General features: G+C 36.0%; 1 protein-coding gene across 3 annotated transcripts in view; it reads left to right on the top strand.

Moving 5' to 3' along the window:
- The window catches only part of BZW2 (basic leucine zipper and W2 domains 2), a 63,094-nt gene that overhangs the window by 11,499 nt on the left and 35,561 nt on the right, over nucleotides 1-16,034 (top strand). The window contains exons 1-2 of one of the 3 annotated variants that reach the window (XM_038557010.1): nucleotides 9,661-9,724; nucleotides 12,316-12,380. The exons of 1 other annotated variant lie outside the window; for it this stretch is intronic. In XM_038557010.1, the coding sequence (XP_038412938.1) occupies nucleotides 12,323-12,380 (58 nt within the window). In that variant the 5' untranslated portion in view covers nucleotides 9,661-9,724; nucleotides 12,316-12,322. Of the gene's footprint in view, nucleotides 1-9,660; nucleotides 9,725-12,315; nucleotides 12,381-16,034 lie in introns of those variants that run through there. One more of the 3 variants, XM_038557011.1, reaches the window with a different exon arrangement.

Genomic DNA, 16,034 nt, shown 5'->3' on the forward strand with positions numbered 1-16,034 from the left:
ACTCCCTGCTGATTCTGTCCTTTTTTTTTTTTTTTAAGACTACTTTCTTTTTTTAAAGGTTTTATTTATCCATGAGAGGTACACACACAGAGGCACAGAGACCTAGGCAGAGAGAGAAACAGGCTCCACACAGGGAGCCAGATGTGGAATTCGATCCCAGGACTCCAGGATCACACCCTGGGCCAAAGGCAGGTGCTCAAATGCTGAGCCACCCAGGCATCCCTTATAGACTACTTTTTTAGAGCAGTTTTAGTTCATAGCAAAATCAAGAGGAAGGTGCAGAAATTACTATATACCTTCTGCTCCACACATACATAGTCTTTGCCATTATTATCATCCCCTTCCAGAGTAGTACATTTGGTACAACTGATGAGTTTATGGATCATTTGATAGCACATGGTCTGGCATATCTTGAGTTCCCATTATAAATCTTCCACCCATTTTCTTTCTTTTTTTTTTTTTTTAAGATTATTTATTTGAGGGGGTGGGGGAGGGGCAGAGGAGAGGGAAAGAAAGTCTAAAGAAGTCTCGTGCATCTGGCGCCAGGCTCTATCTCCAGACCCAAGATAACAACATGAATGAAAATCAAGAGTCAGCCACTCAACCACCTTGCCACCCAGGCACCCCTCAATGTATTTTCTATACAACCATGTATGTGTATTTGTTGACATAAATGCATAGACATTTTCTGAAAGGATACATAAGAAAATGTCAAATTATTTGTTAACTGTTTCTATGAGTGGGATTCCACTTTATGGACATATATCATGAGTGAAAGTTGGAAAGTGTTCTTTATTTTTTTACTGTTATGCCCTTTTATACTGTAGTAGGTTTTTTTGCCATCAGTGTATTAATAATACTTTACAGATTAAAAGAGACCTATAGGGGCAGCCCAGGTGGCTCGGGTTTAGTGCCGCCTTCAGCCCAGGGCCTGATCCTGGAGACCCGGGATCGAGTCCCACGTTGGGCTCCCTGCAGGGAGCCTTCTGCTCCCTTTGCCTATGTCTCTGCCTCTCTCTGTGTGTCTCTCATGAATAAATAAAATCTTTAATTAAAAAAAGGTATTTTTATACCTTATTCAAGTAATCAAATGGCATGCATTATAACCTATAAAATATATGACCATATATTAATGAGATAAATAATGGGTAAAATAAAAGGCATATCTTGGTAGATATTGCCCTCCTAGATCATCACCTTGTGAGATTTTACATTTACCCTGTTGATAATTCAGTTGATCAAAAATGTGTTACATTTATTTATTTATTTTAGATAATCTCTACACCTAATCTATGACTTGATTTGCAACCCTGAGATCAAGAATCACATGTTCTACAAACTGAGCTAGGCAGACACCTCATCAATAAATGTTTTATTTTTTTAAAGATTTTATTTATTCATGAGAGACACACAGAGGGAGGCAGAGACATACAGAGGGAGAAGCAGACTCCCTGTGGGGAGCCCAATGCGGGACTCAACCCCAGGAAGGACCCTGGGATTACAACCTGAGCCAAAGGCAGATGCTCAACCACTGAACCACCCAGGCTCCCTCAATAAATGTTTTAAATTACTTTTTTGAAAAGTGTATTCAGGGGCCCCAGGGTGCCTCAGTTGGTTGTCTGTCTGGCTCTTGGCTTTGGCTCAGATTGTGATCTCATGATCATGAGATCCACATGCTCAGCACTGCATCCACTTGGAATTCTCTCTCTCTCTCTCTCTCTCTCTCTCAAGTAAATACATAAGTAAATTTTTTTTAGAAAAAATATATTCATTGCCTTTGAACATTATACAAAGGAGGAAATTTTTAAAATATTAATTAAAAGAAATTTTGATTAGTGGCAGCATAATTAGTTTAATGAATAGTTATCCTATATTGAAGGAGGGAAATAATTTGACAGGTAAATTTTGGGATGTAATCTTTTTAAATCAGTTATTGTATAACATTTTGTACTTGCATGTTTTTTGCTTTGATAAGTATTTTTTTATGTATATACAGAAACAAAAATGGACTGTTTTATTTAAAATTTTTAAAAGCCTTTTCCGTTCAGGAACTGTAACTTTGCCTTTAGGTATTTGTTTGAATCAGTAAAAGTTAGAACTTCTTACTTTTAACAACCTTACCTCTTAATTTGCATACATTCATACATACACACTTTTTTTTTTCCACTGTTGCCTTTATTCTTTCTATGATGGTAATCTTTAATAATACTCTTTCATTTTATATAATTCTCAATCTCTCAGTCAAGACTGTAGTATAGAAGATGATTTCCATGGCAGGAATAATACATGTAGTTCAGGACATGGTTAAACAGGTCATGGCTTGCTTATGCCAAGGATCTTGTGTAGTCTGTGTATACAACAGTATAAAGAATCCCCATTCTGATGTTACAGTAAGGATATTTGAGGGGAGTGTTTTCTTGTATCTTCAGATAGTCAAATACAAGGAAATATGCTAACCAGAGTAGTATATTATAGGCATCTTCAAATCAAGATTTGACTTTTGCTTTGCTTGCCTTTTTTTTTTTTTTTTTTTTTTGCTAAACTGTGCAATCAGTACAGCAGGGTTAATTTAATTCTTACTTCACAGCTGACCATATTCTGAAGTATCTGGGGAGATATAGTAAGTCTCGTTATGGCAAGCTTTATTTCTAATCAGTCCCAGAAAATAGAAAATCCTCATGTTATTTAAGTTCCTGGCTTTTTCAGCCCCCTGAATTGTTCTCCTTGCCCATCCTCATTCAGAAAGTACATAGGACTTCAAATGGATGTTTGCCTTTGCTCCTTGGTTCTGTATGTATATGTTCACTTTTTTTCTGAACCATTTGAGAGTGGGTTGCATGCCCTTTGCCCCCTATTATTAGAGCATACTTTTGATAGAGCCACAGTGCAATAATAAAATCCTGTGAATTTAACATAGATATCATACTTATCACCATAGTCTATACTCCATCAATTGTCCTAGTAATGTCATAAAAATATGAAAATTGTATATATGTAACATGTATGATTACCTCACAGCACATACACTCAAGGATTGTATGCTGCATTTAGTAATGTCCTTTTCATTCTCCTTTTATTTGCTACAGTTCTTTGATTTTTATTTTGTTTTTGTTTTTTTAAGACACTGACATTTTTTAAGAACACAGTTGTTTTGAAGAATGTCCATAGATATGCATTTGTTTTCTCATCATTAGATTCAGATCATTCATTCATTTTTGTTTGGAATGCAACATAAATAATATTCTGTTATAACTGCAAACATCCAGAGCCACGTGATGTCTGTTGTCTCTTGGTTAAGGTGTTATCTTGTTTCTCCACTGTGGAGTTTTTCTTTCTGTAATTTATGCAAAGATACTGGAGGCTCTCTGAATATCCTGTTGATCATCAAGCATGCCTGCACACATGTCAGGGCACTTTTAGTATACATGGATGATTCTAGCAAGGATCCATTTTTGGTACAATGATTGCAAAATGATGATTTTCTACTCCGTGTTTCCTTCTCTCTGTATCAGTTGGCATTCTACTGAAAAGAAACTTTCATTTCTGCCCATTTACCCTCCTTTCCCTTGTGCCCTGATGTATTTTTCTTTCTCTGAAATAAATGAGTATAGGGGATCCCTGGGTGGCTCAGCGGTTCAGTGCCTGCCTTTGGCCCAGGGCATGATCCTAGAGTCCTGGGATCGAGTCCCATGTCAGGCTCCCTGCATGGAACCTGCTTCTCCCTCTGCCTGTGTCTCTGCCTCTCTTTCTCTCTCTCTCTCTCTCTCTCTCTCTCTCTCTCTCTCTATATATATATATATATATATATATATATCATGAATAAATAAGTAAAATCTTTAAAAAAATAAAATAAATGAGTATACACATATAGATTCTTCCTTTATTCACTGAATTATTGTCCAGGCCGTTTTCCATTATTTTGATGGCCACATTATCTCAATTATCCTCAGGATGATTTCTATGTAGTTTGATCTGTTTTTATCTTTTTTTGTTAAAAGCAATTCACTGTTTTTTTGATATAAGACATCTCTAGCCTTGGAATCAGCCATTTATCTTTTTTTGTTAAAAGCAATTCACTGTTTTTTTGATATAAGACATCTCTAGCCTTGGAATCAGCCATTTATCCAAAAGATCTTTACTTCTTTTAGTAGGAAATGATACTTGGATCTTGTGTCATATTTCTTTTTATGCACAGATGATATTATTACTTGTGACCCTTTAGGGATTGGTTTAAATTTCAAAAGAGGTTAAAGAGTTTCTGTTTAAACATATATAACTTTTTAAATTAAAAAAATATATATCCTTATATTATAGAAAATATAGACAATTAATGTAACAGGAATAAAATGCCCTTTGAACTTAGTGCTCATGTTGACCACTATTGAGTGCTAGTGTGTTTTATGTAGCTTAGATCACATAATAAATTATATATATATAGAGAGAGAGAGAGAGAATTTGTTGCATTGTTTTTGTTTTGTTTCTGTTTTTTGTTTGACTGTTTTTCAGGGTATTCTTGCTGTTTTTACCTAACGTATCGTTTTCTCCAAGTTTGAAAAATTAAACAATTGTAGTTTTCAATCTTCGTTGTCTTTCTATACTCATTACTGTGATATCCAAAAGTAGGAAACATTTATTTACTTGGCCTCCTCCTTTTCTGCCTCCCTCTTCAATCCCATATTGTTATTTATACTCCATCTTTCCCCTGATCATCAGAGGATATAAAATTATCCATGTGGAAAGACAGCTATTAGTATTAAAGACTGTGGGAATAATTTATTTTGTATACTAATTGCACTTTTGATTTTAGCTATGACAAGCTACTCAGTGATAAATGTGTTTTCTCTAAAATTAACATCACTGTTTGGCAAACAAATAAGTGATTCGAGGAAATATCCGCCTGGTTGTTGCTCTGGTATGTTTCGATATATGTGGATAGTTTTTAAATAGTGTGAACAAATCTCTGGTTTTGCAAATAGTATTTTTCCTTTTTAGTGTAGGATTTTTTAACCTTAGCACAATTAAAATTTTGGACCAGAGAACCCTTTGTTTTGGGGGAACTCTCCTGTGCATTGTCCATTACTTAACAGCATCCATAGCATCTACCTAGGAGACATCAGTAGCATCCCTACATCCCCAGCATGACAAAATAAATGCCTACACACATTGCCACCTGTTCCTTGAGGGGATAGAATTACCCCAGGATGAGACCCCTGCCCTAGAACAATGCTTAACACATAAGCACCCCAAAATACAAATTAATACATATTTAAACCACAACTGCCCAATTTTTGGGCATTTCCTGGTTTTATACCACTATTTCCTCTAAGCTCTCAGAATTTATGGTTTGAAATCTTGTAGGTATACAGTCATCACAATGCTGTTATCTGGTAGACAAAAGTTCCAAGTGTCTTCACTTACAAGAACAGAGGCTTGAGGGCATTTTGCTGCTAAAATACTTTGAAACATTTTATTTGAGGGGTGGGTTTTCTAAAAGCCAAAATGTGCTGCAATGTCTGGTGTGTGTGTTTGCCTGTTTCCACCTTAACAGGATTTGAGAGACTTAATAATCACATCAGCAAGATTAGCCCATCTGTAAAGCCGAATGGAGATGCTTGGTCAGTTATTAAGAGAAGGGAAGGACCTAGGAGAGATTGCATCTAGGGCAAGTGGAAGCCCAGAAAAGGGAATTTGCATGCCCCCCAGGATACTTTTTAAAAGTCAAAGTAAGCAGAGGGCATGGATTGATAGGATGAAAGTATTTTAGGATTTTATTTCCAATTCTTGAAAGTATTCTAAATTAACTTCACTAGAAAAAAATAAATGAGCTTACACATTATCTTAATTTATTTCAATGAAAAGGTTATATGTTATGCTTCAAATGCAATTTTTAGAATATTTCTGTTTTTGCTAAAAGGAAAGCAAAATATCAGCATTCAGAAATAAGGTAGGTATACTAATAAATTTAAGGTGTAAAATTGTGAAATGTGATAATGAAAATTTGACCATGATGCCTTTATATCTTAAAAGATTTAGATAAACAGCTCTTAGTTCTCTTTTTTTCACAACATGATTCCTTTGGGCATTGGCCATTCTTTCCTTGTAAGGTGGTTGCTTAGCACAGTCTAGTTTCCACCATTTATGTCCCTCTGGAAATACATAGTTGTAAATTTTTGAGGAGTGAACTATTAAGTGTGATGCTCTTTAAGAAAGATTATTTTTCTTCTTTTATACCATTAAGGATAAGAGAATAAAAGGATACCTGGGTATGGCTCAGTGGTTGAGCATCTACCTTTGGCTCACTCAGGTTGTGATCTTGGGGTCCTGGGATCCAGTCCCATATCAAGCTCTTCACAGAGAGCTCTCTCTGCCTATCTCTCTGCCTCTCTCTCTCTGTGTCTCATGAGTAAAAAAATCTTTTTTTATTTTTTTTTTTAAATGGAGGGCAGCCCCGGTGGCGCAGCGGTTTAGCGCCGCCTGCAGCCTAGGGCGTGATCCTGGAGACCCTGGATTGAGTCCCACATCGGGCTCCCAGCATGGAGCCTGCTTCTCCCTCTGCCTATGTCTCTGCCTCTCTCTCTCTCTCTCTCTCTCTCTCTCTCTGTCTCTATGAATAAATAAATAAAAAATCTTTAATTAAAAAAAAAAAGGATAAGAGAGGGATCCCTGGGTGGCTCAGTGGTTTGACACCTGCCTTTGGCCCAGGATGTGATCCTGGAGTCCCCGGATCGAGTCCCACATCGGGCACCCTGCTTGGAGCCTGCTTCTCCCTCTGCCTGTGTCTCTGCCTCTCTGTGTGTCTCTCATGAATAAATAAATAAAATCTTTAAAAAAAAAAAAAAAGGATGAGAGTAAAGGGGATATGAATATAACAGTAGTATTTTTGTACTAAAAAAGAGAATATCTGATTTTATTTAGAAACCTTTTTCTTTTATAGGTAGGCTACTATTTTAAATTTCATTGTTGTTATTTTTTTTCCAATTATCATAAGAACTAAAACCCACATAGAATTTGCTTGGAGATACAAAGAAGCATTTTGTAGAGGCTAGGTGATTTTGATTATAGAGAGGCTGTTTGGTACAGAATCATGATAAGGACATTATACAAGATAGTGTTATTCTAGGCAACAAAGTGCAGTGTTATTGTAAGCATTTATCTGGTCTATTGCTTTAGAATATTATAATTTACACTTTCTGAGTGCAACTTAATTATTTTTGCTTCTCTTGAGATCATTGTTACCAACCCAAATGACTCCTGGACATTACAACTTTGTTTCTGTGAAGGATTTGATGTATGTTCTTAGTGTTTTAGCTTTAATGGAAAAGAGAATAGTTTATAACTATGGGCAGTTCTTTTTATTAAATGCTACATTATTTTGCTCATTTGGAATATAGAATAAAAGATGGTTTTGTGTTCCTAAACACAAAGTACTTCCTGAGAATGTTGCAGTGAAGTGGCTCAGTTATATTACTAGTTTTGTGTGCTAGTATTACTATCTTTGTGAAACACCTTATATTTTGGAGATGATATTGTTGCCCTATAACTTTTATTATCTTAGAATTGAAAGTTGTCGTCTCCTCCTCCGCTGCCGCCTCCGCTGTCGTCGTCGTCGTCTTCTTCTTCTTCTTCTTCTTCTTCTTCTTCTTCTTCTTCTTCTTCTTCTTCTTCTTCTTCTCTCCTCCTCCTCCTCCTCCTCCTCCTCCTCTCCTCCTCCTCCTCCTCCTCCCATGGTTATTTACTACACACAGAGACTTTCACTTTGAAGTTTTATTTTTTTCTTTCTCACGATAGCCACCTGGTTTTGAAATTTGAGCAAAATGTTCCTCAGAACTACTTAATTTTTTTTTTTAATTAATGAAAATCTTTCTGTTCTTTATACTTTCACCTCTGTTATAGAATTGAAGTGTGTTGGCCCATAATGAATTCTTAAAAACTGGATTGACCAACATAACCACTAGTCGTATTGGCTATTTTCATTTTAATTAATGAAAATTAAATAAATTTAAATTCCTCAGATACACTAGCCACATTTCAGGGCTCAAGGACTATATGCATCTAGTAACTTCCATTTTAGACAATATAGATACAGAACATTTCCACCATCACAGACAATTCTGTTGGATACACTGCTTTAGAAAGCAGGTATGGCAGACCACAACCTGAAAGACCAGTCTGATCCACCACTTATTTTGTAAATAAAGTTTTATTGGAATAACTGGTTTACATGTTGTCTATGGCTGCTTCCAGGCTCTAATAGCAGAGCCACACCATGTGGCTCACAGGACCTAAACTATTCTCTTTTCTCCCTTATAGAAGAAGATTGCTACCTCACTTTATGTAGCATATCATATTCATAATGTTGAAGTTCTTTGAATCACATAGTTATATGTATATATTAGCAGTATAACATATGATATAAGGCAGATTATCATAGTTCAAAGATGATCCAGACTCAAAGAACAGTCATCTCCTTCTAGAAACAAGAAAGTTAGTCCTTCTCTGGTAGATCAGATTCTTTCCAAAACGAAGGGAATTAAAGAAGAAAAATACCAGGCAAGGCAACACACAATGTAAATCTACTCAAAGTGCGCTGGGCAACTGCAGAATTAGTACACAGTTGCCAAAGAGGCCAATCCATTTGAGCTGCTGGTCCATTGTCGCACATGGGCCCAGAGTCAGTTTGGGAGTAAGGGATATAGAATCTACAAAGGACCCAGGGCAGCTAGGATATTAACAGAGGGGAGATGGGTGAAAATTTATTTTCTAATATGTTAAACTTTAAAAAATCTTTCAATTGGGCCTTTCAATTTAGGAGTTTATTTAAAAAATGCTTATTAATAAGGTACTTAATTTTGAATTTTTGATGGATTGAATCTTTTTAATATTTTATCATCTTTTGTGGAGTATCCAAGAAATTTAGTCTCTTAGGTAACATGAAATATTTAAATCCATTCATCTTTTAACCATTTTACATACAGTTTTCTTGTAATACTATTTTAAACCATGTCCCCCCCCAAATGGAGCTTTTCCATTTGGGGAGGACATGAACTTTTGTTTGTATGTTTGGCTTATAGTTTTTGAATGTGTGTGTATATATACACATATGTTGTACGCCAAATAAATTTTGCCTCTGAGGATTCTGTTAAACTCTGATTTAAAAAGTGCATATTGGTAGGGCAGCCCGGGTGGCTCAGCAGTTTAGCGCCGCCTTTGGCTCAGGGCCTAATCCTGGAGACCCGGGATCGAGTCCCACATCAGGCTCCCTGCATGGAGCCTGCTTCTCCCTCCCTGTGTCTCTGTCTCTCCCTCTCTCTCTGTGCCTCTCATGAATAAATAAAATCTTTATTAATAAATAAATAATAAATGAATAAAATAGTGCATATATACGTATGTGTATATGTATTTTTAGTTAGTTGTTTTCAAGTTGTAAATTATAATGTGACCTAATAAAAATAAGCTTTTGGCCTCATAGAACTGTCTTTGTTATTCTTCGTTACTTTCCCAGGTTTAAGCTAGCACAGTTTCTTATTCAGAGTGCCCCTGCTTCTCTTCCACCAGAGCTTCAGTGAGTGCCTTATAAAGCCTGACCCTCACTGAAGCAGATTATAATGTAGCACGAACTGCTAAATTTAGAGACAAGCCAAGCTTCTGCTCTAAATAGTAACAGCTGAGCAATACAGACTTTTGGTGAACAGAATATCTTCATTTAATCTTTCAATACCAGTAGGTGAGTTTCTGTTTGTGTTTGTTTTAAATTGTACTGCTGTACACGTCAAAATCTTTGTATGCTTTTTTGTTTACACGTTATTATTTTGTTTTCCACATGTAGTATAGGAGGCTGTGAGAAATAAGGTCACAAAACTAAACCATGAAGAAACAAACTTGTATTTAGAACTGAAGAAAGTGTAAATGGAGCTAAAGATTTTTGAAACAGAGTAATTCTGTCATAGGCTGTTTTGTGGTAATTCTTCATCAGAAAAACAGCAACAAAATGCCAAGGTAGAGTTAGAGAATTCTGTGAGTTTATATTCTGGACTGTAAATAAAACTTTTAGAAAAGGCTCGCAGTTCTTTTTTTTTTTTTTTTTGTTCCAAAGTAGAGACATCTTTAGCAAACAGTAACTTTGCAGCATGTTCACTTGCTAGAAAAGCTTCAGGCTACTTGGAGTATATTTTTGTTATATCGCAGTATGAGATCTAAACTCTTTAATAGATATTTTTTCTTTGCTAGCCCAAGAAAATATTTTATGATATTTGTAGTGTTTGGGAGGTGTAGAAACAAGGAACACACACATTCATTATAAGTACCCCAATGAAATCTTTGCTAATCTAAAATGAATCTACTAAAAATGCCAACAAGGAAATTTCTGTGTATTGTAGTGAATGTAAATAATGCAGCTGTATTTCCAACCTCCAGCAAATAAAATGAGATTTCATTGATGACATTTATTGCGTTTATAACTATTTCAGTATGTAGCTGCTACACCACCCCACCCCGCTGTGCCGCCCCCCCCCCCAGAGGATCACTTTCTCTACTCTTTGTTCTAGATCTGTAATGCTATTCTATTGTAAATGTTTGTGGATTTTGTCTCTGCCAGACCCTGTGCACATTGAGGGCATGGATTTGGGCTTAGTCAGCATCTTTATGTCTCATAGCATGATATATTAAGTTCACTATAGGATTAATAAAACTTCTCTTTCCTTAAACCATAAAAGAAATTACTTTTTGTGTTTGTTACTTTATTTTTTAAACAATTTCGCTTTTAAAATTATGATTAAAGTTCAAGTGATAAACAGATTACTTTCTGTATGAGGATAGATTTTCTTTCATGGTGTAGAAAAGTTTTGGCATATAAATTGAATAATTTTTACATGTTCTTAAGGATCTTTTTAAACTTTGAGACATAATTAGTTTGCTTAAACACAGTACATTTTCTTGATTGTTTAATAGTGACTTAATTAAAAAATCTAGACATTTTCAAATCACAATTTAAAAAGAACTTTGAAAGGCAATTAAATAATTTGCTTGACATTTTCTTAATTACATCGTCTTCATAATTTTGGCAATCTGGATATATTTTCAAATTATAATATTAAGGTCACAAGGTTATTCTTAATTTGTAAGAGGTCTTATGGGGCAGGATTTTTGTTTGTTTGTTTAAACTTTTTTTGAAGATAAGTTAGTCATCCTTGAATTTTCCTTGTAGAGAAAAGCAAATATTATGTATATTCCCTCTTTAACCAAAAAATTACACTCCACACTTTTATTCAGCTTGCTTTTTTCCATTGACAGTATGCCTTGAACATCTTTCTATGTCTGTGCAACAGCTTATTTGACAATTATTTGCCAAATGTGAACTCTTCACTTGGTGTTGTTTTAGGTGCCAAACATACTGTTTTGAGTAAAACCTACAAAGTCCCTGCTCAGATGGCGGTTACACTCTAGTGGGAGAAATGGACCATAGGCAAACAGCTCATAGTGAATGGCAGTAGCACAGTGAAATGCTACTAAGGGCTGTGAAGATAAATAAAGCTAGATAAGGAGAGAGAGAGTGTTTGACAAGGGGCACCAGTAGTGGAGGGACCAGGGAAGACCTCTGAAAAAGGAAGCACTCAAATGAGGGCAGATAGTGAGCCATGGGAATGGCTGGGGAAGGCCCAGAGGAGAGGCAGCCTTGTCTGGCAAACTGAAGAAGACAGCAGGATGGCTGGAGCACAGTGAGTGGTAGGAGAGACACAGATGTCTGAAACATGATCAGAGAGACAACCAGGACAAGAAATGTAGCATTGCATTTAGACCCTAACTCATTCCTCTGTAAAGCTTCATAACTTTCCATTTGATGGCTTCTTACAACTTATTTAACCAAACCACTGTTTATGGGCATTTAGCTTTGCACATTTTTATTCAATAATCCTGCAACTAAATCCCTTTACACACGAGTGCAAATGGGCATAAATACGCATATCTGTGTGGGTAAAATAGTAAACTTCTTGTAAAAGAATTGCTGAACTCAGGTTATGCACATGTAAATGTTTACATTTGCCAAATGCTTTCCCCCGAGTACAGCATGGAGTTTATTCCCTATGCCAAATTTTATGTCTGTGGTTGCTTTCCCTCTGACTCTTGTCAACACTAGATGTTATTCAATTTTAAAAGTTTGGCTAGTTCAACAGTTAACAATCACACCTTGCTTTAAAAAAGTGTATTCAGGATAGCTGAGGTTGAATGTATGCTTATTATCCATACAATTTTTATGTGAACTGCTTATTTGAAATACATAATCTTTATTTTCTTTGTTGTTTTTTTTTTTTTTTTTAGAAATTTTATGAATAAGCATCAGAAGCCAGTGCTAACAGGCCAGCGGTTCAAAACTCGGAAAAGGGGTAGGTTGTGCTGTGTATTTGCGTGTGTATGGGGCTTTTTGAGAGTGAGTTAAGTTCTGACCAAGTTATGAGATTGGGGAAGGATTAGAATTATCCTTGTTTCCACTGAACCTCCCTACTTACCTTCTTTTGAGCTCTGGATGTAGAATCTGAAATTCTGTGTTCAAGCCTCTGAACAGCCAGTTATTTGTGTTTGATTTTGGACAGGTCATTTAACTTGTCTGAACTTGGTGTCTATCTACTAAAGGAGGATGATTCTATCTGGTCAGGTTTCCTCGCTCTCCTATGAAGCTATGAAGATAATAGATAATAAAATCTACTCATTTTTGATCTCAGCATTTGTATCTGAGTTTTGCTGTCTCTGTTGCTCTTAAGAAAATGTTGAGAACAAAGATGGTAAAGCTTAGGAGAAAAGTAAATTCAGGAAGGAGATATTGATGAGTTTTTACTCTTAAGGACTTAAGAAGTCAAATTAAATTGACTACCTAAATATCTTTAAAACTCAGGATATTTTCAAGTGTCTTTTATTGTGGGAAAAGTAGTAAGAGGCCCCGTTTGGTGACCAATAACATTTCTATTTGTATGAGTGGTTTCTTTTTCTGTTATGTTCATCTTACCATCCTCTCTGTGTAAAGAATAGTTTTACATTTTTCATCAGTTTTGCATAATTATATAGAAGTCCTTTTGGGCTTAGAAAAAAATAGTTGAGCCATAACTTAATAAGGAAACTTTTTTTTAAAGGGAAACGTAATATGAAATTATTATGTTGACTAACACTGAGGACAATAACTGAAACATTTAAGAAAGTATCATATAGAAAGATGAATGATGATTGGATATCCCTCTGTAGGCCTCATTGCTGATTATGAAGCATAACTGCATATAATGGACAGCAAGTGCTAAATTGTTGAATCGATAACCCATGTTATATGACTTTGGCATTTCCAACATTGAGGTAGCCCCTGCAGCTTATGCTCTCTTGCGTAAATACTATGTCTGCATAAGTAGCAAGTCTAACCGGGCAAAAGGTAAGGAAGTCTCAATGCAATCAGTCATTTGGAGTAGAGGAGTTCACCAGAGAGTCACTGGATAGCAGTGGAGGCTACATTTAACTCTTAAGTGCTGCTTGCTGGGAATTCACATTCCTACTAAAAAATGAACATTAAAAAACCGTGAAGTAGCCAAAAGGTGGTCATTTGGCACAGTATGTCTTGTGATTTCCCCTTTTCCTTTTTTTTTCATTCCTGTCTCATCCCTATAAGGTAATACACATGGTCTGAACCATCTCCCTCTGCTAATTCCTCATCTTGGTCTTACAAACTGTGTCCCCACCACATTTCCCGGTTGAAATCCAGATGCTGGTATCAATACAAGGCATTACAGTCAACGCGCCTTCATTATCTCATTGTTTAAAGCTGTCATGGGGAAAAAATGATATGGATAATTTCAAAAGGACTTCATCAGCAAGGAATGATGTAGTTCAGAAAGCTAATTATAGTTAGGGTATTGTTGAGCCTGGTAATGTGATAATATCTAACATATGCCCAACTGTGAGGTGCAGAAAGGTTCGCCTTTGCCTGCCCACTGGGGGAACGTGTTAATCTCAGACCTGGATCTCCAGCTCGAACAGCTTTAGAGCAGCTTTATTCGTGCGACGCTGATTCACGGTAACTGAGCTTAAAAGCCAAGAGAGGGCCCAAGGATTGCACAACAGCAGACTTGATTCAACAAGTAAACTGGCCTTAGAGTCGGTCTTTAGTTTTGAACTGGAAAGGTTTTCTCTGATTCTGAGATGGTTTGTCATTTGGTGGGCAAGATTGTGCCTGTGTCTTGCTGTGCTGGAATACTCTGAGAGAGCTACCCGGAAATATATATTATTTGTCAGTTGATCTGGATTTATATAACTCAAGTCTGTTGGGGATTTAAGTGGCACTTGAGCTATTTTGTGCCAAACTGCTGGCTGGAAAAAAAAAAAATGGAGTCAACCTCATTTTCTACACTTCACAATGGTGAATTGCCTCCTGATGATTTATCATGTTTTGGCTTTTCTTTTGCTATTATGATAAATCTGACTTCAGATAAATGGTTGGCAATTTTGTAGAGCTGAGGCAAAAAAAAAAAATCTAGTGAGGATATTTCAAGGTCATTTTCATAGGCTGTCTTCTGAGGTTCTGTCTTCAGTTTAAATCTGTTTGCTAGCAAAGCTGCTAATGCTCTTCCGTGCCAAGCTAGTAAAAAAAAATGTATTTTTTATTGCTTAACATCAAAATTAAACATTATGATAGGACACATTTAGAAATCCATTCAGACTCTTTCTTTATGAAATATACACATCTTGTTTATGATACGACTTCAAAGAAATTATGTTTTCTAGTGTGGCTTGTGGGAATTTGAAACAATGGAAATTTCTCCCCTGAGCCATTATTATGTTTAGCTAAATGAAATATTTAATAACAGAACTAGCCTCCCTATAAATTTTGTAGAGAAATTGGATTAAAATTAGTGAAAATAGGAGAGAAAAAAATGAACAACTGCAGGCATCCAGAGTGAGCATATACCCTGGGTTCTCCCTGAGATTTTTCATCTGTCTTGGCAGTTTTAAGTCACTCTTGGATTTATAATAAGTGTTAGCAACTAATCTAGTATACCTTCAAATGTTGAAATATATATGTTTGTATGTAAATATAAATATGTAAATTATACAGGTATGTGAATAGTTAGAAAACCCATGATTGTTCTTCATTTACTACACTTAAGTGACATTCAAAAAAGGATGTAAAACAAAACAAAAAAGGATGTAGATTTTGTTTTCATCACTTAATTAACAGTAGGGAAAATGTTCTATTAACCAGTTACGGAGGTTTCCAGAGAAAGAAATATGGTTAGGTAACTTGCAGGCATATTTGAGCATCAGAAGTAAGCCTGTTTCTCTGTCAGTATAAGGGCCAGCATGACTAACTCTGTAGTGTCACGCTTGTGATTCACCAACACAGTGTAAATTTTAGACCCTAATTATATAGTTCCCGCTTCAAGGGAGGTTTGACCTGCCAAACGGAAACTCAAGGAAGTTATAGCATATTTTCACTAGGATTTTATTAGTATTTTTTGCTAGACTGTCCTCAAGTGAAATACAAAGTACGTATAATGTTTCAGATAAAAAAGGAACTCGGGAGTAAAATGTCCTGTTTCCCCAAACTTTAATCAGTGTTCTTGCCATTTTCTTGTTGGGGAATTTTGTATTCCTCTGGATGGACATTTTATCAGGTCCTTTTCAACCTACAAAAGAATGATTAATCCTCGCATGCCATCACTACTTTGTAAGATTCCCAAACTGCACAGGATTATCTTGATCTGATGCATGATTGCTCACTGTTGAAGTATCTTCGGCCATGACATACTGTCTTCCTTCTCTTACTTTCCTCTTCCTTGGCAAATCTCTTGGGAAAACAGAACTGAAACGAAGGGCTTTGTACAAACACAAGTTTTTTTATGTTGTCTCTCTGATTCAAAACCGAATGCTCTGCATGAATTCTTAGCATAGCCTAGATTTTTACCTGGTTACTAACTTTCATTTTCCAATGCCTCACATTCATCATTTTCAAACCATCAAAGTCTGCTTCTCCACCGGGGCAGCATTCAAGAACGTTGTAGAGC

Source organism: Canis lupus, chromosome 14 (assembly GCF_011100685.1).
Source record: "Canis lupus familiaris isolate Mischka breed German Shepherd chromosome 14, alternate assembly UU_Cfam_GSD_1.0, whole genome shotgun sequence".
Taxonomy (NCBI): domain Eukaryota; kingdom Metazoa; phylum Chordata; class Mammalia; order Carnivora; family Canidae; genus Canis; species Canis lupus.